Source organism: Plecotus auritus, assembly GCF_963455305.1.
Source record: "Plecotus auritus genome assembly, chromosome: 2".
NCBI lineage: Eukaryota > Metazoa > Chordata > Mammalia > Chiroptera > Vespertilionidae > Plecotus > Plecotus auritus.
Window position 1 is genome coordinate 197,002,063 of NC_137771.1, and position 22,075 is coordinate 197,024,137.

The window sequence follows — 22,075 nt, forward strand, 5'->3', positions numbered from 1 at the left end:
CCTAAAGTTTGAAAAACACTGATATAGTCCACCGCTTCCCCACTTGTCCCTCTCTCAATTTCACAGATGAGCAAACTGAACCTCCAAGAGGTTCAATTACATGATCAAGGTCAACAGGAAGTTATTTGTAGGGCTATTACTACAATCCAGCATCCCCATGCTCAGATCTGGGGCTCCTACTTCCCTACCAGGTGCCTCTGAGCAGACCTTTTTATTGGATCAGAAAGTCTGATATGTAATTTGTGTGGATCAACACATAACATCAGGCAGGGCTGGCTTCCGGGGCGTATGAACTGTGCAGTCACACAGGACCCCACACTTGGTTGAATGCTCTGTTGCTGCCTTCTTGAATTCTTAACAATTTTTTTAACAAGGGGTGCCATGGTTTCATTTTGCACTGGGACCCACAAATTAAGTAGCTGATTCTACATGATATCTATGGTCTCTGGAACCCCAAAGGCATTTTGCAAAGGTGGTGAGGTGGAAGGGACCCTTGCCTTTAGAGCAAATATCCCTGGATTCAAATCACAAGACTGCCAACTTTGTCTTGTGACCTTGGGAAGTTTGCTTAACTCCTTTGGGCCTCAGTTTATAGGTTACTCATCTGTAAAAATGCAGAAAATTTACTAGCATTGGAGTGGTGGCTGTTTAAATAAGAACATATTGGGGAAAGCAATGAGAACTATTTCTTTACTGCCTTTCTTTTCAAAACCTAAAGTGATTCATTGTCCCCCAGACTAGCTATCACATGCCAAAGTACAGCGTGAACCTGTTCTGACTCAGGCTGCCCTCCCAGTTATCAGAAGAAAACTCCCAGAGAGCCTTTTGTAATAAAGTTTTGCTGATAGCACAAACTTCAAGCTTGTTCCAGAAACCGATACTCCCTGACAGGGGAGGATGCCACCCTGCATCCTGGGGCCAGCCAGACGGGGCACAGGAGCCCACAGGTCAGCAAGCACCCAGCAGTGAGCTGCTAACTGCTTTGGCATGGTGATCTTTGAAAGCTGGTGTACTAGTTAGCTTCGCCTAGAACAGTGGTCAGCAAACTGCGGCTCGCGAGCCACATGTGGTTCTTTGGCCCCTTGAGTGTGGCTCTTCTACAAAATACCACGTGCAGGCACACACGAACAGTGCGATTGAAACTTCGTGGCCCATGCGCAGAAGTCGGTTTTCAGCTCTCAAAAGAAATGTCAAACGTTATACTGTTGGTATTTGGCTCTGTTGACTAATGAGTTTGCCGACCACTGGACTAGAACAAAGATACACACATAAGAATCACCTGAGTTGTTTCTAAAACATTCTACGCCCAGGATCTCCGCCACAGAGATTTTCTAATTCGGTTGGTCTGATATGGCCAATACTCGGGGTATTTTTTGTGTGCAGATCATTTTAACATGCAGCCCTGTTTAAAATGATCTAGAACAGTAGTTCTTAAAGTGTGCCCCCTGACCAGCAGTGTCAGCATCACCTGGGAACTAGTTAGAAATGCAGTTTTGAACCCTATCACCACCAAAACAGAATCTCCAAGGGTAATTTAGGTTTTAATAAGCCCCCCAGGTGATTTTGATATATGCTCAAATTTGAGAGCCACTCATCTAGAGAGAAGAATAAGAAGATATTAGCAAGCAAGGCAGATTACTTAATTATAAAACTCCCTGTTTTTCAAAATAAATGTTTGCCTATATAAAATATATCCATCCCACAACACCAAATTGGCTTATAAAGTCTTTAATGATATTATAGAATAAATATCCCACCTCTAAACCTCTAAGTCTCAAAAATTGCCAGATTTTTTTCTCTTAATCTCTATTCATAATATAGCTTTCCTGGGGAGAACAGTAGAGATATTTTTAAGTGGAGCTTCTTATGAAACATCAGGTAATTGTTTAAAGATTTGGGCTGAGTCATAACTTGATAATCTTCCTGATACATTTTTTACCCAACCCTCTGTAAATGAATCTTAATACAGCATTTTGTCATAATGTTTTCCTAAGCTTTAACCTTCAGAAGACACGACTCATAGAGTTAAATGAGGCACAAGTCCCAACAAGACTACCCAGCACTTGTTTCTTTTCTTCAGGAAAGAGAAGTAATCCAACAGCAAATGGTTAATAATCCCAACAAAATGAGCACAAAGCAGCCTTCATTCTCCTTTTCTTCTAGCTGATGCAGTTTTATGAAGACCTCCTTAAGGAGTTGGGCAGAGTCTCGGGGATATGAAAGTAGGAGGGACCAGTGAGAGCACTGTGCAATTGGGTTTTCAAGGGTGTCTTTCAGGTCAACTGTTCCCCATGGGCCATTATTATGGATCAATTATCTGTTAGACCAGTTTGTGGGCTCCCGTACCTTGAAGGCTGCCAAGTTTTCATCTGAAATGTTTTCAGTCCCTCTGAGGAAAACAAATTCTTGCCTATAGATGTAGAGACCAGATAGAACTTGTGAGTTGTACAAAGGGGCCCATATATCCTGTACTAAAACATAAATATTCCAAAGAGAAGACACCACCTATGGTCTTGGAGCTATCATCTGAAATCTTATTGGAAATTAACCAAAGCAGCCATTGTGATGAGGAGAATAGGAGGAAAAGAAGGGGGCCATGAATTGGGAATTGAGAGGGCACTGAAATAAACAAATTCTCGATGAGCTGTTCCATATATAAGTTTGAAATTCTCCCTGCAGGCATAGGAGAAAACCACTGGCTCCTTCAACATCAGAAGAGTAAGAAAAATCGTGAAGGCCAGGCTGAGGATGGCAACAGGGCCAGTGGGATTCCAAGAAGGAGGGAGTGTGGCGGTGGATTCTGTTATAGTCAAGTATGCCTGCTGGCAGAGGTGCTGTGCAGGACAGGGAGACACGTGGGGAGGAAGGGGCAGGGTGATGAACCCAGGGGCACCTGAGAATGAAGGGAGAGAGGCCCTGTCGTGGGCATGGGCAGTGCACCTGGAGCAGACTTAGAGCCATGAAAGAGTAGAGGCTGGGCTTCCTTCCCTCAGCATTATGTGTGTGTGTGAGATTCAGCATTATGTGTATGTGTGTGTGAGATTCAGCATTATGTGTGTGTGTGTGTGAGATTCAGCATTATGTGTGTGTGTGAGATTCAGCATTATGTGTGTGTGTGTGTGAGATTCAGCATTATGTGTGTGTGTGAGATTCAGCATTATGTGTATGTGTGTGTGAGATTCAGCATTATGTGTGTGTGTGAGATTCAGCATTATGTGTATGTGTGAGATTCAGCATTATGTGTGTGTGTGAGATTCAGTATTATGTGTGTGTGTGATTCAGCATTATGTGTGTGTGTGAGATTCAGCATTATGTGTATGTGTGTGTGAGATTCAGCATTATGTGTGTGTGTGAGATTCAGCATTATGTGTATGTGTGAGATTCAGCATTATGTGTGTGTGTGAGATTCAGTATTATGTGTGTGTGTGATTCAGCATTATGTGTGTGTGTGAGATTCAGCATTATGTGTATGTGTGTGTGTGAGATTCAGCATTATGTGTATGTGTGTGTGTGAGATTCAGCATTATGTGTGTGTGTGAGATTCAGCATTATGTGTATGTGTGAGATTCAGCATTATGTGTGTGTGTGAGATTCAGCATTATGTGTGTGTGTGATTCAGCATTATGTGTGTGTGTGAGATTCAGCACTATGTGTGTGTGTGTGTGTGAGATTCAGCACTATGTGTGTGTGTGAGATTCAGCATTATGTGTATGTGTGTGTGATATTCAGCATTATGTGTGTGTGAGAGATTCAGCATTATGTGTACGTGTGAGATTCAGCATTATGTGTACGTGTGAGATTCAGCATTATGTGTATGTGTGAGATTCAGCATTATGTGTGTGTGTGAGATTCAGCATTATGTGTGTGTGAGATTCAGCATTGTGTGTGTGTGAGATTCAGCATTATGTGTGTGTGAGATTCAGCATTATGTGTGTGTGTGAGATTCAGCATTATGTGTGTGTGAGATTCAGCATTATGTGTATGTGTGTGTGTGAGATTCAGCATTATGTGTATGTGTGTATGTGTGAGATTCAGCATTATGTGTATGTGAGATTCAGCATTATGTGTATGTGTGTATGTGTGAGATTCAGCATTATGTGTATGTGTGAGATTCAGCATTATGTGTATGTGTGTATGTGTGAGATTCAGCATTATGTGTGTGTGTGAGATTCAGCATTATGTGTATGTGAGATTCAGCATTATGTGTATGTGTGTGTGTGAGATTCAGCATTATGTGTATGTGTGTATGTGTGAGATTCAGCATTATGTGTATGTGAGATTCAGCATTATGTGTATGTGTGTGTGTGAGATTCAGCATTATGTGTATGTGTGAGATTCAGCATTATGTGTATATGTGTATGTGTGAGATTCAGCATTATGTGTATGTGTGAGATTCATTCACGTTGTTGCCTATAGTTTTAGTTTGTTCATTCTCCTTGCCATCTAGCCTTGCTCTGTGGTAATACACCACAAGGGATTTATCCATTGCTTCCATGGACATTTAGTGTGTTTCCGGTTTGGGGCTATTAGGAATAGAACCTCTGTGAACATTCCTGTACATGCATTTGGTGGTCACATGGACACATTTCCCTTGGGTTTCTGTTGAGTTAGAAGTAGAACTGCTGGCTTGGATCATTACATTTTTTAAGATATTCTTTAACAAAATGCATTCTGTCTCATGGCCATTATACCCTTGAAATAAAATTATTTTCCCCATTTTGCAGATGGGAAACTGAGGCCTAAAGTAATGTGGCTTTGTGTCAGTTTAGATTAGTTTCAGGGCCAGGGAGAGAATCTTTCCGTCCTAAGCCTGCTCTTCCTGGCCACTCCATAGAAAACCTTATTGCTATTACAGTCAACAGGACTTGTTGTGGTATAAAAAATAACCAGCAGCGTGGGAGCTGGTGGAGACTGCGCTGGATGGGAGGACACCTCAATATCATCCAGTCTTCATTTCTGCGTTGGCAAATGTGTTTGGAAAGTTGATCCCAGAGTAATAAAAATAAAAAAGCCTCTGGGCAAAACAAAGTGCCCCAGTTATCTGCAGCGGGCAGGGCTTCCTGATGGAAAGTGCTCCCCAGGAAGAGGCAGCTCCACCCAGCCGAGGTCAGGTGGCCCACCTCATCCCGCCCTGACATGGAGCTCTGAGCAGAGGACAGGCAGTTCCTGGGGGACTCCAGAGGTCAGGGACCTGCTCCCCAGCCTGAGTTTGTGCCTGCAGAATTGGAAACCTGCTGTTACCCATCTGCAGCTCCCCCAGTCTCTTTTTCAGAGTTGTTTTTTGTTCTAAGTTTTCTCCCAGATGATCCAGAGGACCCTTCCTCCCACCCCTCTCACTTGTAGATTTGGGGTCATTTGCTTAATTATCACAGAGCGGATCTACACAAGCAGAGCACGTAGGTATATTGCCTGCTCCTACTGAGGTGCCCTGGCATCTGAAGGCAGGCTTGGCATTTCTAAACCTTCCCAAGGCATAGGTGGGATGGGAACAGCACCCCCTCTGGATTCAAGAAATGTGAGTTCGGTGCTGTTTTGATCACTGATGGATTATGCAGTTCCTAGCTTCTCGGGGATGATGGACAAGAAAATGCTTTTTTTATAAAAGGCTTGATGATCACAGAGTGTTCTACTACATAACGAAAGCCCGTTCGATTGCTGAAGGCAAGGTTCTTCCTCCGTCTAGCCCGAACTTCTCCTGGGCACGTTTTCCACCAGGGAGCTCTGTCTAGAAAAGAAGCCAAAGCCTCCTTTTGAATAGTGTCCTTCACTGCAAACAGCTTTTCACAGGACTCACAGCCATTACTTTGACCAGAGCTGGCATGCAGCCCACGTGCCCCAGCACAGCCATGTCTGTTGTTAAAATACTGAAACACTTCTGCTGCTAACTAGTCTCTGCCTTGAGTGCCCCTCCCACCAGGACCCATCAACTAAAAAATTAACTCCTGTCCCACAGGGGAGCCTCCAGGGCCCATTTTTTTTGTTGTTTTGGTTTTTTTGTTTTGTTTTGTTGTACTGAAGCATAAATATTGATTCCCTTCTGATTTTCAATATCACACCTGCCTTTCACTTATTACAGATATAACATATGTAACTACAAAGTAGTGGATCAAAGTTTTTAAGGAACGGCCAAATTAAATATGCAAACAGAATAAATAATAGTATTTCTCAATTAGCCATCATATTCTCGAGGCTTGATTCCAAATGACTTCAGGCTTATGCCAAAACAAAATCCACTCTCAAAAAATAAAACTTCGCCATCTTTAAGTGTTTACAAAAGAATATAATACCAGTGCCAGTGACAACCTAAATATCAGTGCCCAAAACTATTTCACGCAATGACGGCATCACTGAAAAAAGTATATAGCCTCATAAGGTGAAGAGTTTCCCCCACGTATGTAATAATTCAGGGAAATTATTACTAGTAGATATCAGATGATATTAAACATTTATTAGTTTTTATTATTTTATTTTTTCCATCATCATTTATCTCCTCAATGCCCTCTTCCACCTCCACCCACCCCTGTCCCCCCTCACCATTGTCCATGTCCATGAGTTCTCTCTTTTTTTTATTAGTTTTTAAATGTGTAATGATACTACGTTAAATTTTTAAAGGAGTCTGTTTTAGAAATATATACATAGGATGAAATGGATTTGTTTCAAAATAATCTAGAGAGAAGGAATTAGGAGAGTGGGTGTCGGGGGGGAGCTAGTGATGTGTCCATGGGGTTCTTTATGCTTTTCTCTCCAATTTTGCATATGTTCAAAAAAATCTTCAAAATAAAAAATTAAGCAGAAACTTTTTCAGCCAGTCTATACTTCATAGCCACCCCTGGTAGATGGAAGCACCCTGAATTAGGGCCTGGGGAGACCCAGAGGATTCACAGTCTGACCACTAACTGTGGACAATCCTTTCTCTGTCCTTTGCCCAGTTTCCTGTCTGAAATGCACATAACCATAACCTTACACACACACACACACACACACACACACACACACACACACACACACACTCTCTCAAACAGGCTAGGAGGAATCTAAACAAGATAACATTTGTATAATCTTTTGAGCTCCTTGAGATAAAGGTGCAACATAAATGCATCGTTATAAGATCTCAGCACCCAGAGCTGTTGTGTGAAGTTTAGTTAAGATGATTCAGGATTCCCAGAATCCCCGGAGATTTTTCAGAAACTACCTCATGCTTAGTTCTCTAAGCCAAGTGAAAGAAGGAGCAGAAACAAACCCCCCTGCTTCCACACAGGAGGCTTTTAGCAGCTCTGTTTACTCCTCCGACACAAAGCCTTTGTTTATGTGTGACAGATGGTGGTACATGTTCCTCTCCTCTCCTCTCCTCTCTCTCTCTCCTCCCTCCGGCACTTCATTGGTTCCCTTCTGTTTCTTTGTCCCCCGCCACTTTTTCTTTTCTCTGATCCTTCTCTGCTTCCCACCACTCTTCCTGAATTGGCTCAAGGGTCGTCGGCAAGAGGGATAAAGGCAAACAGAGAGCCAGGACTTGGAGAATACTTTCTATTTATTCCGTCGGGCTGCAGGCACAGTTGCTTCTTGGTTTACAGCACTCATATTTGAAATGTGTTTTGAAGGCAGAGTGATACACCTTTGAAACTGTAGGGGGCTCAGAGCAAACATTAAAAGGCCCATAAATATTTATGTGGCAGGTTTCCATGGGTTGCATTCCCAAAGTAATCATAGTCAACATATTCTCTCTCTCCTCTCTCTCTCTCTCTCTCTCTCTCTCTCTCTCTCTCTCTCACACACACACACACACACACACACACACACACACACACACACACGTTCCTTCCGGGTTCAGCCACTCCCAAAGAACAATGTAGACCTACCCTAACCTCTTACTGAAAAGTCACTGCAATAAGCATAGTCTGTAAACCAGCCAGGGGAAAGGAGGTGTGAAGGACTGGACATGAAAGAGCCCTTTCTAGATCCATAGGGAATGCTGGTTCTGCTCCTCTGAAACCTAAGGGAGTGATTTAGCCTTTCCCAGCCTCTGTATCTTCTATAAAATGAAGGTATTCAAATAAATGAATGATCTATAGACTCTGAATATCTATGATCTATGAGCACTTCACAACCATAAATATCTATCTACCTGGCACCCCAATACCTACCTGCTGAAGGTAGGGGATGACCTGTCAAAATAGATGTCAAACCAGTGCTTGAATGAGGTGATGGGTGGCATAGAAGTTAGGGGCAATGGGAAAAGAAAAAATGGCAGTGGGTTCAGGAGGGAAATAAATAAGGTTGGAAAAGGGGATCAGAGAGGAAAGAATTGATATAATAGATACCAAGTGGGAGTAGGAGGCAAGATTTGGCACCTGCCTGGATATCTAGGAAAAAAGATAGCAAAAAAGCAAAATTAAGTGAAAGGACGAGGGTATCTGCTAATTCCACTTAGTCTCCTGAAATTTATTCTCAGGTCTTAGGCATGGTTCCACCGGAGGCATTCTTCAAGAAGCGGCATACTGGCCCTTTTAGAAGAGGTCTTAATTTAGTGCCTCATGCTACATAAGGATAATGCCTACCCCCCATGGCCACTCCCACCCCCAGACAAGAAAGTAAAAATCCCTGCTCAGAAAAATAAAGTCACTATTTGAGAAGTAATAGCTACATCTGCAAATCATTAACTCGAGGATTTATTACCAATTAGGACTATAAATCTCTGCTTACTTTGGCTGCTGAAAAGTTGATTTCATGGGGGGTTGGGGGGGGGGGGGGGTGATTTGAGACAAGGAAGAAGAAATCCAAGCTTAAACAGACACACTTTAAATTCAAAAGGGAGCAGGATTTTCTCAAGCACCAGAGCGGAAAGCAGGCTTGACCTCGCTATTCTAAGCAAAGAGCTCAGCAGATGCCTGCAGGGTTAGCAAAGCCAAAGGGACTAGTACCTCTCAGAAGAGGGTGTCGGGGCCTGGAAGGGGGTTGCATAACCGAGAGGCCCCCAATGGGCAGGCCATAATATGGCCAGAGTTGGTGGTGGAATACATACATCAGGAGTTCTATGTTCCTGATCTCAGGGGTTCTCAGACTTGGCTGACCATTGGAATCACCTGTGGAGCTTTAAAAACCATACATATGCTTGGGTCACACTGCAGCTCAATTAAATCAGGTATCAGTGGGCCTTAGATATCAGAGTGGTTCAAAAAATTTCCAGGTGACCCTCAGGTGCAGCCACGGTTGAAAACTACTGCTTAACTGGTCTCATTCCCACAGCAACCCCATATTATAGGTACAATGCTCTCATAGTTTACAGAAGATAAAACTGAGACACCAAGAGGCTAAGTAATTACACAGTGAATAGTGGTGGAGGCAGGATTGGAACCCACAGCTCACACTCTTAATCATCATGCCCTATGGCTTCCCATGGCTATAGTTCTCAGTTTTCGAGATAGAAAATGGGGCTCTCAAATTATTTTTAGATTTTGTGTCAAGTAATTCTAATAGAAATGAAACATTGGCCCATATTAATGCTACAGATTGACTAGAGCCGTGGTCGGCAAACTGCGGCTCGCGAGCCACATGCGGCTCTTTGGCCCCTTGAGTGTGGTCTTCCACAAAATACCACGGCCTGGGCTAGTCTATTTTGAAGAAGTGGCATTAGAAGAAGTTTAAGTTTAAAAAATTTGGCTCTCAAAAAAGAAATTTCAATCGTTGTACTGTTGATATTTGGCTCTGTTGACTAATGAGTTTGCCGACCACTGGACTAGAGAGACAAGTTTCTTTCCTTTGCTTGGAGTGACATCAAAACAAGGAATTGCCCTGGATATTTCATGCTTCTTAGGAATCCTCCTTCATTCATTCCACAGATATTAAGTGCCAGTTTTCTGCAAAGTCTATAAAATAGGACCTCTCTGTGCAGATAATCAATCACACAATAGCTGTTCTAAGGGCCATAACAGTGGCATGCACTAGACTAGGCGCTCTGGGAGGCCACAGGAGGGAGTGGGCAGCTCTGTGTGGCAGTAGCGTATTGGGCTGCCAGTGAGTGAAATATGCCAAGGGAGAGCATGGGGTGACATATGCATGTTGCTAAGTGGCAAAATAAAAGATGGAGGCATGGGATAATAAAATGTGAGAAAGTTGGGAATACACTGTTTCTAATCCATAAATATTTAACCCAAGGTTTAAAAAATGCAGATTCCTGGCTGGCACCTATACAAATGCAGTGAGCTGGATGTCAACAGGGGAGGTGGGGAATGGGGTGACTGGGGTGACCTAGAGAACCCACATCTTGTGTAAGGAGTCAGCTAGTTCTTATCTCCAGCCCTAAGTAGCCATACAGGAATATGTGTGCAGTGTTGTCAGACTTTTCTAGGGGAAGCTGTAAATATGGATTGCCTAATGTCCAGTCTCCCAATTTTTAATGGCCTTTCATTCCAGTCTCTTCCAAACTCAGTGTAGACCAAAGAAAACACATCGACCACCAGCCCTGCTTGCACCATGGAGAGTGATCTCCCACTCATCCCATGGATCCCAAAGCAGCTGCCTGTGCCTCTCAGTCACCTGTGCCTCTCCCTCCTGCAGGTATGCTCATTTATTTTGGGTACGGCATCTGGAACAGCACCCTGGAAATCAGCGCCCGCGAGGAGGCCCTGCACCAGAGCACGTACCAGAGCTATGACGTGGACGACCCTTTCTCTGTGGAGGAGGGTTTCTCCTATGCCACCGAGGGTGAGAGCCAGGAGAACTGGGGCGGGCCGTCCGAAGACAAAGGCTTCTATTACCAACAGATGTCAGATGCCACGGCCAACACCCGGACAAGCAGCAAAGCGAAGAGCAAAAGCAAACACAAACAGAACTCGGAGGCCCTGATTGCAAATGATGAGTTAGATTACTCTCCAGAGTAGGAGTAAACAACACAAGAAATACATAGAAATGGTGGTGATGTATTTTCAGTAACTTAACCTGTGGGCTAGAAGGTGAAAACGGTTTTGCCTCTCATTTCAAAAGTCCAGCCTTCCCCAAAGTCAGTCCCCAGTCATAGCCTGTCATTTGCTACTTTTGCTCTTCAGTATAGTTCTGTTGAAGGGTTTAACCTGGGTCCCCTGACTGGTCCCCTTACAGAAAAAAATTTTTGAAAAAACTAAGCAAGAAGCTACAAGAAATTCTAACTTAGATGCAACCATCAGAGCTGATGGCAGCAAATGTTTCCCAGGCCTTTGCTTTTCTGGTTGAATCGTTTTGCTTCTTATGGAGACCCCAAGAAGCAAGGAGAAAACCTCTTGGACCACACTGAGGCTGCAGCTCTTTGTGGAGACGTGCCAAAGCAGGTGGGTGTGGGCACAAGGCAGCATTTCTACCACCTGAGACCGCAAGGGCAACGCTCTGTGCTCAGTATACGGGCTGAGGGCGGCTCCCCCAGGCCAGGGTGGGCAGGTGGCATTGGCACTTCCTCAGCAAGCAGCATTTTGTCCTGAAATCTCACAAAAACAAATTCATGGAAAAGACACATGCTTCCTTTTATTCACCAACATTCTCACAGTCTCCAAAATATAACTTTAGGATCCCCCAAAGGTCAGGGACTCTGAAACCATTTCCCCAAAGGCTTCAGATTTATCATACAGCAGCCGTGCAGACCCAGTAATGGGGTGAGGAGCACCATCAAAGCTCTACGTAAATGCCCACAAAACATTAAATAACATCTCTTGCAGCGAAGGCCAGAGGGTGTTGGCAGAAATTAACTCCCTGTCAAGCCTTCTCTTATAGCCGACTCTAAGCTCCTGCTGATAGAATGGAAGGGGGCAAAGGTGGAGCATGATTTCATGGCACTAATATGCCTTGAAGAAGGAGGCTGTTTGTTTTATAATCAGATGAAAATCTTTACAAGGAGAAGTGACCCAGCCACTGAGATCACATTGCAAATTCTATTTCAGATTTCTAAAATTATAAATTCTGTCGTGTTTCTTTTTTTTAAGATATGCCACCATTTGATTGGTGGGTGCTACTCTGAAAACAAAACTGTTGAAGCACAGCTTCTTAGGTAATTGCATTCCATGAGATCACATTTCACTTCTGAACCTTATTCTTCTGGGGTAGCTCACTTTTAGACATGTATTTTTCTCCCTGTTATTTCCCAGAGCAATTTCACTGAAGCCCAGAGAAATAGCTACCTGGTGAGGCCTAACTCTGGGCCTTACGAGGTGCTCTTGAAGGAATTTCTCTGAAACAAGCTGGAGGAGACAATCTGCAATAGGAAAAGGCTCATGGTCTGTTAACTGCGCTTGGGTTGCAGGGATTCCATCACTGCGTTGAGATATGTACACATGTATGTGAAGGCACAGCTTGGGTTAAGCTAAAATCTCTGTGAGAACTTCTGAAAATGGGGCAAAATAGCAAATTCCTTACTCTCCTTCTCCTGGATCTAGTGTGATGCCAAAAGTTTTCCAGAACACATCAACAAATGTTTAAATCTGTTCTTTCTTACAGGTTGAGGTTAGTGCCATCTTGGCACACTGTAGGGTTATGGATGGGAAGCAGAAGTCCATTTTTTCACTCAACTCATCCTGATTGAGAAAGTACCACGTGATAAGTGATAGGAATGCAGAAAAGAGTGGCATGTGCCCTTGGAGGCTCCCAGCCCAGGGAAGGAGCAGCACTGCAGCCTGATAGTTGTAAATAAAACAGCTGAACATCACAAGTCCCCATGGCTGATGCACTGGGCTTTAACGTAGTATTTTTAAAAGGTCAATGGAAACTATCGTTTTAATATGCTTTTAAATAGATTGCATATCATACCCATAGCCACATGGCATTTAAGTTCAAATAACGACTATTTTCTAGACCTTCTTTTTCATTCTTCTATATTAATTGTTTATAACTCTAGTTTTCTGAGGCCATTTGTCATTTTAATGTAATGCTTAGCAGTGCTGTTGTTGTTTTTCTCCCCTAACCTCAGCCATAAAGATACAGTACCTGGTCTGTGAAATAGATCCTTGGGCCTTAATTGTAATCTAATCATCAGCAATTTTTGTGAAAATGAAGTTTCGAACTGGTTTTAGAATTCAACAAATCTGCCTAGTTTAAATAAAATCTGGTTAAGCTTGGGATATATCCAGGTAGATAGGGTGGGGCTGTATTCATTATAAATATTCAAAGAGAAATATGAAGGCAAAATCACAAAATCTTAATGTGGGTGAAAGAGCATCCTTTTACCAGAGAGGTTTTAGGTATTAAAGTCATAATAGCCTGGTGGCCGCTGTATGCAATTTCTGGAGAATGAGGAGAGAGAACACAAGCTTTGGACATGCCATTGGCATGGATTCCGTAAAGATCCTATGAACTACTTCATTTCAGAAGTCACTTCTCCCAAATAGTATCTCTATCATTTTTTTAAGCTTTAATCTCTTTATTTCTCTAAAATTGATTAGTATCTTCCTAGCAAACTTGGTTTTTTAAAATTAGTCAGTATGACAGAAAAAGGTTTTTATAAGGTAAACAGACATATTTTTCCTCATGTTCCCCAGCTCTCATGAAACAGTCCCAGATTTCACAATGCAGTTTTTGAATACCATCAATCACTAGGATGATTTTACTAGTATTTCCTGATAATTTTCTTAAGACCACATTTGTAAAACCACATTAAAAGTAAGATCACCTTATAAATAATTACCATATAAATTTAGCCCCCTTGAAAGGAGTCCAAGGAAGACCTACATTTTATTAAATTCTTCTCTGCAGCAAGACCTCTTCCAATGAGGTTACATCATGTGGATTTGTGGTTTGGAGCCAATTATTTGATTTTTTAGTTGTTGTTGATTTATTGGTACCCTGCTTCATTTCAAAAAGATTCAAGGTGGCTATTAAATTACATATAATACCCAAAATAATTAAGTAGGGAGCTGTGGGCAAACAAAAAGGATAAAACAAAGCTAGAAGTGTGGTAAGTACTGAAATGCAGAAACTTGATATGCAATGCTAATTGCCAATGAGGGGCAACTTGAAAAATAATGAGATTGTTGGTAATGACAGGAAGAAGTACAAATAAGAAAAAATCTTCCTCTATAAGGGCAGATTATTATAATAGCATAGGTTATTGAAACCCACAGATAAGTTTCAGGCCTGGATTTTACCAGGTACCTGTGCCTGGCACATAATGGATGTTCCATAAATATCTGAATGAATGGATGGATGGATGGATGATGAATGAAAGGAAAATAAAATATAATTTATTCAACAAGTTTTTATGGAGTGCTTATGATGTGCTATGGCATAAGAAATAGGGGAAATAAGATATATAAATAAAGAACAATCATGAAAATGATAGGTTAGATGAGGAAGTTATAATGTTCAGTGAGGGTTCAAATATGGAAAAGACCTCCTTCCATTGAAAAGATCATAGAGAATGCAGCCCTTGTGTTGAGCCTTGTGGAATGGACAGAATTTTACAGGCAGAAATGGGGGAGAGGCTGGCCAAGTGGAAGATCAGCATGAGTAAGGTGTAGAGTGTGGCTGATGGCTGTCTCCTGACTAATAATTTGTACTGTGCCTCCTTCAAGGGAAAGCAAGAAGCTAGTTTGGCAGGAGCTTATGAATTATGCATGATTTATGTATGTAACAGTAAGAAATCTGAGAAGGCAGGTTAGGGCTCACCCACAGATAGACATGCAAGTGGAACTGAGCTGGCTGGCTCTCCTTGGGTGGGGAGGCACTGGGGAAATGATGAAAGTATGAATCAGGGAAAGTTGGACTTTAAGAAGCTGGGGCAGTGACCTCCTCTGCCTATGCAAGGAGCTAACAAGTCACATAGACACTCCAAGTTGATTTACCATATTAAACAGAACAAATATCCATACTGAAGGCAATATATGATTCTTCCTTTGATCATTAACCTAACATTTAACATATGGACAGATAAGACAAAGTAATATGCAGCCGCTTTAAAATTCTCAACAATAAAATTTAAACAACCAAACCTGTTAAGTTTTTATTTCTATCTGAGCTACACAGTAAAACCTCAGCTCAAGATTTTACTTAGCTTGAGCACAAGGAGTTTGAGAATGAGCCTAAAAGCGTGGACGAAATTGCTGTTGCCTTTCCCAGCAGGTTTTCCCAGGTCCAGAGATGTCAGTGGAAGCCCACTGAGGGTAAACCACATGTTCCTCAGATTAGAATGTCTTGGTGGGTGGGGATGTCAGAAATCAGGAAATGTGTTTGAAGCTAGAGCTGGGGTCAGCTTACCAAGTCCAGGCAGCAGTTAATGGTCCACTCTTGGATGTAAGCCTTCAGGTTAGTAAGAAATCCAGAGAAGGCCTTCATTTCTCACGCTGGAGCGGAGGGGGTTGCAAACGAAACACATAATCCGAAGCTGGCCACTAGGGCTGCATGACAGCACCCCATTTTCATGCCATTTGGAACAAGACTAGTCAATGAAGGTGTCTCTCTCCAAAATTTTTACTAAGCTTAGGTTACTCTTGTGTGCAAGTACCTCCCTGATACTGAAGACCTGTTTGTCTACGGGGGCCTTCTGAAGGTCCCAAGAGAGAAAGGTGCCTCCTGGTAAGCAGTGATGTCCGGCCCTGAGACAGCCAATAGTTGTAATTAAACAGTGCGCAAGCGCAGAAACAGCATCCCAGACACCGGCCCCACCACAAGCAGGAACCAGGATGCTGTTTCACCACGGAGTTTACTTCATGTTTTTCAGTTGGAATGGTGATGGGTAGCAAAAAGCCTCTTTCATGTACATAATTGTTGTTCCTTGTACACTTGCATTTTCTCTAAGACTTTACAGGAGAGGCTGTTGTGATCGCTTTTCCTCCTTAAGAGCAACTTCCTGTCTAAAATGCTTTCCTCTTCTTGTTGAGCTTAATTCGTACATGCATCACTCTGAAACACCTAAGCTGTTGCCTTTTGCCAAAATTACTTCTCCAAGAAAAAGACATTCTTTTTTTAGGATTTAAAACCCAAAAGGGATTAGTGGATGTTTTGAAGTCTTTCAAAAATGAACCTATATCCTGCAGTATCAACTAAAATAGTCTTAGAAATCATTACACAGTATTCTACATGCATGGGATTGCAACATTCACATAGAGCTTTCACAAAGACAGCTTCGGGCTAGAAGTCTTCTGAAAGCAGATAGCTCTAATTTCTTACTCTTTAAGAACATTTAAGTGCATTTAGGTACAAAAAGAAAAGAAAATAGCTTTGTCTTCAAACTAGGAAATGGAGGCAGTGTGGACGTTTTTTCATGAGGGACTCCCTCTGTGCTTTTTTTTTTTTTTTCCTATGATGTGTTCCTGACTTGATGACATTGGCTAAAAGGAATTGTGGGTGACGTTAATTTCTCAGGAAGTGCAGAGTAGGAAGGATTGTGTTCATTCCAATATTGGAATGAGAGACTGCTCCTTACCCATCTCCTCCTGATTGGTCTTGGCAGTTGTGATGCACTGGTCTCACTCACACTCCCAAAGGCAAGAGTCTATACAGGAAATCATAAACCCCCACTTTCCAAAACAAAGACACTGTTAATGCTATGGTGGCACATAAATACCTCAACTGTCTGGGCTAACAGAAGGGGCTGCAGGTTTTGAAGAGAGCTTGTGTTGTTCTCATCCCACACAGTTACACCACCTAACAACAGGACTCGACCTTCTAGCTTTTTTTCACTGTGGAAAAGAAAGGTTACTGTTTAATTCATACCCAACGTTATAAGTACAGCCTGTAAATTTTACTAACTTGTTTCATTTTTGTTTGGTCCTTGAGAAGTACAACTTGCTTTTTGCAGCTGGTAATTTCTGGTGTTGTTCTTTGATATATCTTTGATATATATATATATACATGTATATATACATGTATATATACATATATATATATATATAACTGCTGTATTTGTTAAAGTTTGTTCGTTTTGTGGTTTTTAATTCCCATTGGTGCACTGTACAATGGGGTGTTGTAGTGTATCATGATGAAAGAAATAATATGCAGATATGTTATGGAGTATATTTTATTTTAAAATTGACTGTGGTGTTGACAATATATTGATATATCAAGATACTAAGGTAAAATTCTAAATTTACCAAAATGTGTATATTTTAATAAATGCATAAAGCTTTATTGTGTGCCTTTAAGTTTAAAAATGGGTTTATAAAAAAAAGTGAGAAACAAAAGTGTCTTACTATAAAATATCCACAGTAATGTAAAGCTTTTACCCAGGAAACTACCAAAAGAAAAAAAAGAAAAGAAAAAGAAGCTTTCCCATATTTTGTTAACCTTAACCCGTTCCAGAAGTCTGGTATATTCTTTCCATTTTAAAATGGAGATGAATAAGTGAATCTTGCCTTAAATGTTTCAATCAATTGTCCATTGTAGAAACGCCAGATAAATGAGCTATTTTATTTTATTTTATTGGTTTGAAACTAATTGCATTATTGTGGAAAATTTGTTTTCAGAATAAAAATATTTTAAAAACTACAGCTAACCGACTATTAAAATTTAAATTTGAGGAAAGTCAGTGCCATCCTACATTTTCAAATTCCATCTCCCTCTTACCAGTTTCTTCAAACAGGGTGCAGGGCTCCATCTGGACCCGGCTCACTGTGCCGCCTCCTGAGTTACCCCATTCTCAGTGCTAACTCCTATCACAGCCACACACCCTCCAGCCTCAGCCCACAGAGCACTCAGTTCCATTGCTCCCATTCAATTTGAGGACAAACTGGAAAAACATTGCCTGCCTACAATTCCAAACCCTATTGCAATAGCTTAGTGGTGGGTTAATCTATTTTATCTTTGGTAGTACAGGTAGTGACACCTGGAGAAAAGGGGAGTGGTGTAGCAGGGTCGCATATTTTCTACACCACATGTAGATGCGAGCACGTGTCTGTTTTCTGCAAACTCAGGATCTCCCTTGCAGAAGTTCACCTGCCTGGGTGGCAGTGGAAACAAACTTTAAATGTATTCATTTACAGAACCTCAGGTGTCTTCCTGTGTAGTCTCTTGATGATTGAGTCTCTTTGGGATAAAGGCTCAGTCTTTGGATTTCCTCCCCTTCCCCTTGCTTTTCCTCCAAAATGACATCTGGGAACAGAGCCTGTATGATCTCCTAAGTTGGGGGTGCAGATGAGTTGAGGGTGCTTTGAACACTTAATGGATGCTGCTACAGAATGGCTCCCTGGACTGCTCCCTGGACAGGTGACCACTGAAGAAAGACTAGGCCTTCTAGCCAAATGGGTTTCATAATGACATTCACTTCCAAAATCCACAGATCTGGCGTTCAGTCCACAGTGGTCCAGCACACCAGTGCTTATTTCCTTTCCAGCTAAGTGGCCCACTAACCCATCCAATATTTTTAGGCTTTCTCATTCCAAACGTGACGTTTCTGCCCATGTGTATGGACTCCAGGCCTTTGCTGGTCCACTGAGCCCGCAGCTCTTCCACTTTAGAACCCACTGCATCCTCCTGAGACCTGGGGAACCACGAACACTACCTCAGCCTCAGGTACCCAGTCACTTCCTTCACTAATGATACACTATTGTTTCCAGGCTCTGATTATTGAAGCTTATAACCAGTGGGATGCTGCAGCTTGCTCATGGGAACAGCTGTTAACTTCTTAGAAGTTTTGTGAGTCCATTGCTAAACATAACCATCATTAAATAAACTTTCAATTAATTATATTGAAAGCAAAGGTAGTGACTAACTATTTTACTACATTTGGCTGCTCTCAAGGTTATTTACAACTATTATATCTGTATGGGGAAAATTCCATATAATGACATACTGTTGCACATATTTTCCCAACTCCATGTTCAATGAGTTTGCTTTGGTAGCTTGAAATCAACCATGTTGGGAGAATTTACACCATGCAAATTGGCAAATGCTACAAAATCAGGGGGTGGGGGGAAGGTTGTTTTGTTTTTCCAGAGAGCTGTGTTATACATTTACCAGCACACTGCTTATATCCTTTCCAGCTAAGTAGACCACTAACACATCCAATGTTTTCAAGCTTTCTCACCCCCACACATAGACAGGGAGAACCAGGACAAGTATTTTTCCCTCTCCATCTTACCTCTATTTCTCTTCCACTCTCCCTATCCAGAGGGCCAGCAGGGGCTGGCTTTCCACTCTTCTTTCACTCTGACAAGGATTCTCCTACATATTATTCTCCTTCCCAGGAACAATAAGCCTCATAACTCAGTCTTACTGGTGGAAGGGTTGTCCATTTGCCTATTACATATAATATCCAAGAAGAATCACAGGACAACCTGGAAGTAGGAATTTCCAATATTAAAAAAATAATTGAATTAATATTTCAAAATACAACCTCATTACATGGATCTTAAAATTAAAAGGTTGTTTAATAACAAGTGTTGACAAGGAAGTAGAGTCTAATCCTTGTGCACTATTAATGGGAATATAAAATGATACAGCTGCTGTGGAAAACAGTATAGCAATTTTTCAAAAAAAAATAGAATTACCATATGATCCAGCAATTCCTCCTTTGGGTATATATCCAAAAGAATTGAAAGCAGGGTCTTAAGCTATATGTTCATGACAGCATTATGCACAATGGCTAAAATATGGATGCAACCCAGGTCTCCATCAATGGGTGAATAGATAAAGAAAATGTGGCATATATATACAATGGAATATTATTCAGCCTTAAAAGGAAGGAAATTCTGACACATGTTACATCATGGAAGAATTTTGAGGGCACTATGCTCAGTGAAATAAGCCAGTCACAGAAAAAACAAAACTATATAACTCCAATTTTGGAATACCTAGAGTAGTCAAAATCATAGAGACAGAAGAATGGTGGCTTCCAGGGACTGGAAGAGGAGAGAGTGGGGAGTCACTGTTTAATGAGTATAGAGTTTTAGATGTGCAAGATGAAAAGAGTTTAGAAGAGGATGGTGGTGATCATTGCACAACAAGATGAGTGCACTTAATATCACTGAACTGAACACCTCAAAATAGTTAAGATAGCAGGTTTTATGTTATGTATACCTTACCAAAGTTTTTAAAATTGAAAAAACAATTAAGAGATTGTTCAGAGTATCACAGCTGCTTTGGAAGCCTCTTCTCCTTAGGCTGTAACTCGAAACCATTTTAAAAATTAAATACCTCATTAGAAATTTAAGGGATCTTCATATTGCAAACATTACATTGACAGCTCTGTCACATTTTATGTTCAGCTATCAGCATTTCACTGACTGGCAATGGGAGTCCTTTCTGTGTCAAGTTCCTTCCTCTCCTGTACCCCTATCTGAGGAGAGGTTTCTTCCATTCTCATACTGGCCTCGATCAAATCAAGAAAAATTCCAAGCTACGAGGCTCAGAGAGAAAACCACACTCTCCATTTCTATGAACTAGAAATCTGAATTCTCCAAACTTTTATTACTTATACTAGAGGCCTGGTGCACAAAATTCGTGCACTGAGGGGGGTCCCTCAGCCCGGCCTGCACCATCTTACAGTCCAGGAGCCCTCAGGGGTGTCTGACTGATGGCTTAGGCCCACTCCCCATCAGTTGGACATCCTTAGTGCTGCCGCAGAGGCGGGAGAGGCTCCCACCACTGCCACTGTGCTCGCCAGCCGTGAGCCCAGCTCAGGTCTCCTGGCTGAGCGGTGCTCCCCCTGTGGGAGCGCACTGACAACCAGGGGGCAGCTCCTTCATTAAGCGTTTGCCCCCTGGTGGTCAGTGTGCATCATAGCAACCAGTCATTCTGCTGTTTGGTCAATTTGCATATTAGCCTTTTATTATATAGGATGTGTAAGCCTAATACTTACCCATCAGAGCCATTTAGAGTGTTTTCAGGAAGGGATGAGCCCTCTGTAAGTCAATTAACTGGATGACATAAGTATTGTGGCAGGCTTCCCTTCAGAAAAGGGAAGTACAAATGACTTATGACTCTAATTAACTTCAAACATAGGAACAGGAATACAATTTGGAACAGAATCCAAAGAGGAAATAGTCCATCCAAATTCAATTCTGGTGGCTGGAAGGCTGATTGGATTTCCTTCCTACCAGAGACACTCCTCACAAGGTAGAGAGTGTAGGGGTGGAGGGGGGTTCCTAGCAATGGGGTTTCCCTGTTCTATGAAGCTCTATGTCCCAAGCAGCCCCTTTAATGTATTGGAAATAAGTTCCAGGTATAGATACAATAGCCTCAATTTTCTCACCAGCCTTGTCAATCTTGTACAAGAACGTGGATAGTGGCCTAACCAACCATGGTGGGAAGTACACATGAAGATGTGCTGTGAGCCTGGGGGGCCAGTGGAGGGAGGCCACCTCTCCCCTATATGCTCCCTGATGCCCAAAATGGAAACAAAGTCTGGCATTCCACAATAGGAAAGAGATCTTTAAATGCTCTCAGTTAACTCTCCCTGAAGAAGGAACACAGGGTCGTAACTCATCCACATTGAGATCTGAATGGCTGATAGCAATTTCTTCTCAGAACACACATTTTTCACAAGTCATGAGAAAAGATTATGGTAAAAGGTTTATACCAAAGAATATATCTGTAATTGCAGAAAAAAATACCCTAAAAATTGAAATCAACCTAATATTCCAAGCTAGAGGTTTAAATAAAGTATAGGGTAACATCCATTCAAAACTGTCTTTAAAAAATGTTTTGTGACATGAGGTCATCATTATGTTAAACCAGTGGTCGGCAAACCGCAGCTCGCGAGCCACATGCGGCTCTTTGGCCCCTTGAGTGTGGCTCTTCCACAAAATACCACGTGCAGGCATGCACGTACAGTGCCATTGAAGGAGTACTCTAATTAAGTTAATAACAATGTACCTACCTATATAGTTTAAGTTTTAAAAATTTGGCTCTCAAAAGAAATTTCAATCGTTGTACTGTTGATATTTGGCTCTGTTGACTAATGAGTTTGCCGACCACTGTGTTAAACTTTTAAAGTAGGATGCAAATATTTTATATAGTATGTCTTTAGTTTTGAAAATATATATTTTATAAATGTGCAGAAAAAGATTTAGAAGATTATATAAAATGTTAACCATTATTTACCTCTGAGAACTCTTATTTAAGATGTTTTGCATTTTTTTCTTTATACTTTTCTGTTTTTTCAAGTGTTCTTCAAAACCTATTTTAC

The 22,075-nt window shown here is 41.7% G+C and overlaps 1 protein-coding gene across 1 annotated transcript in view; it reads left to right on the top strand.

Moving 5' to 3' along the window:
- The window catches only part of SLC7A14 (solute carrier family 7 member 14), a 106,021-nt gene extending 91,090 nt beyond the window's left edge, over nucleotides 1-14,931 (top strand). The window contains exon 8 of the mRNA XM_080655436.1: nucleotides 10,555-14,931. Coding sequence (XP_080511562.1) covers nucleotides 10,555-10,877 — 323 coding nt within the window. The 3' untranslated portion in view covers nucleotides 10,878-14,931. The remainder of the gene's footprint in view (nucleotides 1-10,554) is intronic.
- The last annotated feature ends 7,144 nt before the right edge of the window (nucleotides 14,932-22,075 follow it).